Genomic DNA, 5,245 nt, shown 5'->3' on the forward strand with positions numbered 1-5,245 from the left:
ATCACCTCCCAATCAAACTCCCAGAGCAGGATCAATTCTGAGAAGTGATGCAAGAACTTGGATTTGCAAGACGTACTGTACATTTGGAATTAAGAGGCTGAAAAAAGCTTAATTGCAAGATGTAAACTTGAAAATACAGTCATGTGTGAAATAATTTGACGTAAAACTAAAATGAAAGTTAGAATTATGAATTGCCAAAGTTTAAATTGGGAATGTTTTTTTAATCATTAGATGAAAATCATTGAGATAAAAAACCTACAATTTTTATAGAGTTTTTATTTTGTTTTCATTAGATGAAAATCATTGAGAAAAAAAAACTAACATTTTTATAGAGTTCATTTTGTGGCAGAAATGGCGTTCCATGCTAAAAGTTTAGAGTTATTTCTATAAGTTATTTTCCAATATACCAATCCTGAGAGAACCAAATGGATAAAATAAGTGATGCTGTTTTTGTTGTAAACCGTTTACACATATTCCCACATTGTACACTCAATTTATATTTAAATCTTCTCTAAATTAATGGGCTCTATGCACATCTAGAGATTGAAAGCCAGCTTCCGGTGAAAGCTTAATGTGACTATTTTCAATTTCACAAGGTTGTTTTTACAGCATCAATGTTGTAATGTCATCACAATACATTCAGTTAAACAGACTTAAACATTCATTTAGTTGTTTAAGTGTAAATGAGATGAAAGACCATATAACACTAGTGGCATCAGTAGCAACAAGCTAGCACAGAAATTTCATTGAAAATACTGGAGTAAAATAAACTCATATTTTAAAGACACGGTGTGTAATGGAATTTAATGCAGCGGTTCTTGTCCGATCTGAGACCCACTTCATATCGTATATCTACAGTAACAGGCAGTGAAGATCACTGATTTTTAAAGAAATCGGATCTTAAGCATGACAATTTTGTAATGAAAAGACGGTTCACCGGAAGCCCTTGGTGTCCTTGTCAAATTTATATTCAGTGTTTACTCTATCACCAGCTTCAGTTCACAACAGATCCAGTGGCGTCTTTAAAAAAAAACTACAAAGGCTCAGGTATAACAGTCTGAATTTAATAAACAAGATAGAGATACAAAGTGTTCTTGACATTGATATTTTTTAACTCACCTATCAGTCTTGTCTGTGCATATTAAACAAAAATCTTTAAATGGAACCACAATGCAAGACAAAGGAAAGCGTGAATTATTTCAGAAACATATATAACAATGTCTTACATAATACATGTTAACAGCTCGTTAATAACGATTACGGTGTTCCATGCGGAAAAAAAAGGCTTAAGAAAACTGAATACTGAGAAACATCGACGTGGAGGAAAAAAGAGAAAGAATCCGGTCTTTCAACAAATGATCAAATTAAGGCACAGACATAAAAAAAAGAAAAAAAAGAAAGGATGTCTACAGTATAAAAACAATGATCAGTACTTACAGAAAAACAAATATTAATAAGTATATACTAAACAGATACAAAAATGAACAAAGTACAGTATCTAAACCTTGCAATTTGCACTATTAATGAATACAGGGTATATTTCATAGTAAATGTACACGTCTTACTGATTTTAAAGTGGATTTGAGGCTGAACAACCCAGGATTATACTGTAATGTAATAATCTATTCCTGGCAATGAGCGGAGGTTTTGTAGAAAGCACCAAGAAGTACATTTTGACCAAATTTTTGTCATCTAAAATGGTGATATTGATTACATTCCCAAATTACTGTGTAATAAATCACCTATACTGCATATGTCATTTATGAAAAATTTATAATTTCAGTGGGAATTTTGAGAGCAACAACTTGGTCCTTTGCAAACAGGCAGATGATGATGATGATAATACAAAAAACAAAAGTTTCCTACGTATACATGAATTGAACACAATAAGCTTAACAAATGACTGGTATGAATGACCACAGAAGTAAATGAATGTAGTAGAGCTGCTGTTTTGTGGCCTGTTGACATCAGGTAAATCACATACGGCATGTTTGGCTAGAAAAACTGAAGTGACCATGTGTGCTTTCACTCATTTAATCCGCTGTCCACTACTGTTGAAATGTGTTTTATCAGCTTGTACGCTGGTTCTGCTTGTCAGAGCAAATATTTTAGAAAAAAAAGGTTAAACATACAGGATTTACAGGAGTTATTTGTTCAGGATGAATTTGTGTAACAGAAACACTCTTGCAGAAATGAACATACATTCATTTGTTTTGTTTTTCTCAGCAAACATCACTACTGATATTCTGGTGTATGGAGTTCTTATTTAACCACCAAAAAACATTTTTAAATAGGCCACTGCTATTAGATTATAACATCATCTACAAAACACTTTCAGCTATCCATCGGTGTAAGTCAGTAACTCAAGGTGCATTTCTTTATCACTTGTCAGGGGAAGAACAGCAGGAATTAAAGTGATAATTCTCCCAGAAATGGAAATATGGCATTATTTTACTCACCCTTATGCTACACAAGAAAGTAAGTAACTTTTTTTCACCTGTATACTTTTTTTAATCTGAAACTGTATGATTAATGGTATTATTGTATTTTTAGAGTTTATATTTATATTTTAGAGTCTTATTTTTATCTACATTTGCCTATATTTAGAGAAAAATATAGGCAAAGCAAAATGATTACCTGTAGCCTACATTAGGGTCTTTTGTAGTGAAATGTCCGGTCTGTGCAAGAAACTGAATATTACTTGCAACAATATTACCTTTAATCTACAGCGGTTTCACTTCATAGGACCACAATCTATCATATTAATAGCAATGCATCTAGGCATGGGACAATAACCGTTTTCAAGGTATATCACGATTTGAAAAAGTCAAGGTTTTAAAACCACCCCAAAAAATTCTATACCGTTCCTAAGCTGTATGTAAGACTTTATGTTTTTTGGACAACAGTATCACCAGCAGAAAATATATCAGAAAATGCCATTTTAAAATGTAAAATAATCTGTGTTTTTGATACTAATGAAGACAGCAGAAGTCTATAATTCATTTGAATTATTTAGCCAGACTTGTTTACCGGTCCAAATTATTTCTCAAAATAAAATATATTGTTTTCAAAAGGGAAAAATATTTTTTGTTTCTTACCCAGACATTTAAAAAGAATATATTTTAGAGCAGTACCGTGGTACTGTGAACCATGATATATCATACTGTCAGATTCTTATACCGGCCCATGCCTAAAAGCATCATCAGGAGCCACGACATTTAATGTGCATTTAAAAAAAAATGTTTTACTCCTGGTACATGTTTATTTACATTTTATAAATCTCTAAAAAGCTTCTTCAATGTTCTTCTGAAAAAGGTTTCAGGTTTATCTTTGAGTAAATATACTGAAATATTTTTAGTTTGTGGCATCAATTATCACTTTAAAACTTTAAAAAGGATAGCTCACTCAAAAACGAATAATGGGTCATAATTTACTCATGATCCACTCCAATTCCAAACCTGTTTGAGTTTCTTTCTTCTATTGAACATAAAGGAAGATATACTGTAGAATGCAGGGAGGAAAAAACAGCCACTGAATTCCATAGTATTTTCTTTCCTCCTATGGATATCATCAGCCCCTTTCACACATACAGACCTGTCTGGAAAATTACCTGACCATGTGTGAACAGGCCAGTTTTGAAAATACCGTTCCGGCAATTATCTAGAAAGAGAAGTTGTAACATTACTGGTAATTTGCTGGAATGCTGCTCTCTGTGTGAACGCAGAAGTAACATTGCTGGAAAGAGCGTGTTCAAGATTAGAACGTGCTGACGTTTGACGTCTTCTCCAGCAAATCAGAACATTCAGAGGCATTCACGTTTGCGCAGTTTATGAAAATAAAAGCCTTTAAATATTTTTCCAGACACATTTAGCTGCTAGATAATAGTCAGATAACATTTCTATGTTCCTTCATGTTGTAGAACAAATTATCGATTAAATACTAATGATAAACCGCTGTTTGTTTACCTTCAAGCTCTGCTTCAGTTGCTTGACGCGTGTGTGCCGGTGAGCGCCAGCACTCACACATATTATGTACAATCAACAAAAGCCTGACTCCTTCTACATTTACAAATACAAGTGCAGCCATTTAGAGGTCATTTCTGGTTAATGATGTCAGAATTTACCGTTATTTTGGAATGGATGTGTGAATGGTCTTTTCTGGAAAAATTCCAGAACATTTTCTGACTTGCCGGTTAAGTTGTTTCGGTAATTTTCTGGATATTTACTGGTATCACTGTACGAAAGGGGCAAAATACTTAAAAATATCTTATTCTTAAACATGAGTGTGAGAAAATGCTGAGGAAAAATTTTCATTTTTGTGTGAATTATCCCTTTAAGACCCGCATAACACCTCAAATGTCTGACTCAGATTAACAAAACTGAACCTGTGTGACACTTATGTTAACATCATGACAAAAATCCATTTCATGAACATTTTATCATGATGCAATTATGTCATTTAATTAACCAAAATGACAAAAAAGGACACTTTTTTTCTCCCCCTCAAAATACTGATTGGAAGGGTTGGCGTTTGCATTGCATGCAAAAAAATTGTAACAAGTAAAACATCTAAGATGCAAATCACAAGTTGTTATTTTAGAGAGTGTCACATCTTATCGACACTCTTAATTAGCGAAACATCAGGGGGATTTCTTAAATTCCTCATTTGAGTCTCCCAAAAATACATAGGCAATGATTAAACGTAAAAATAATAAAATAAAATAAAAACATCCACAAAATGGACCTGTACAGAATCACTTTTCTCAACCGTGACCTAACACTCCTTATAAAAAAGGATAATAGAAGCTTAAAGTGGAAGAAGTGTCACATCCACAGTATATAAAACACAATATCCTGTTAAAACAAACGACGAGGAGGAAAAGCCGACGTTCTAAAACTAAATTTAAACTCTTATAGCTGCCCAAAGAGAAGCCGATCCCATTCTGAAAAAGATTCTACTTTGAGCCCGAAACCACGAGGCCGTAAAAGTGCTTAAAGAGTATCTTTGGAAGTCTCCCTTTACACACCTTTGAAATGTTAAAATGACCACAAGTGTGCCATTTGAGCTTTTGGAATTAAAAAAACCCCAATCAAACCATTTTAGACTGCTGTCCGTAGTGGAACCATTCAATCCAGACAGCAGATGTAGAGTCCTGTAGACTCATAGCTAAACATAAAAACAGTCCTCCGAGGTCTCACATATATAACATTCTTCTTCTCTTTTGTTTCTTTTTTTTTTTTTTTAC

The 5,245-nt window shown here is 33.4% G+C and overlaps 1 protein-coding gene across 7 annotated transcripts in view; it reads left to right on the forward strand.

The window, feature by feature from the left end:
* The window catches only part of ccdc30 (coiled-coil domain containing 30), a 36,007-nt gene that overhangs the window by 27,742 nt on the left and 3,020 nt on the right, over window positions 1-5,245 (forward strand). For 5 of the 7 annotated variants that reach the window (XM_073938821.1, XM_073938823.1, XM_073938820.1 and 2 more), the window contains one exon: window positions 2,393-2,478. The exons of the other annotated variants lie outside the window; for them this stretch is intronic. In XM_073938821.1, coding sequence (XP_073794922.1) covers window positions 2,393-2,478 — 86 coding nt within the window. The remainder of the gene's footprint in view (window positions 1-2,392; window positions 2,479-5,245) is intronic. 7 annotated transcript variants of the gene reach the window in all.

The sequence above is a fragment of the Danio rerio genome, chromosome 23, assembly GCF_049306965.1.
Source record: "Danio rerio strain Tuebingen ecotype United States chromosome 23, GRCz12tu, whole genome shotgun sequence".
In the NCBI taxonomy this organism is placed as follows: Eukaryota; Metazoa; Chordata; class Actinopteri; order Cypriniformes; family Danionidae; genus Danio; species Danio rerio.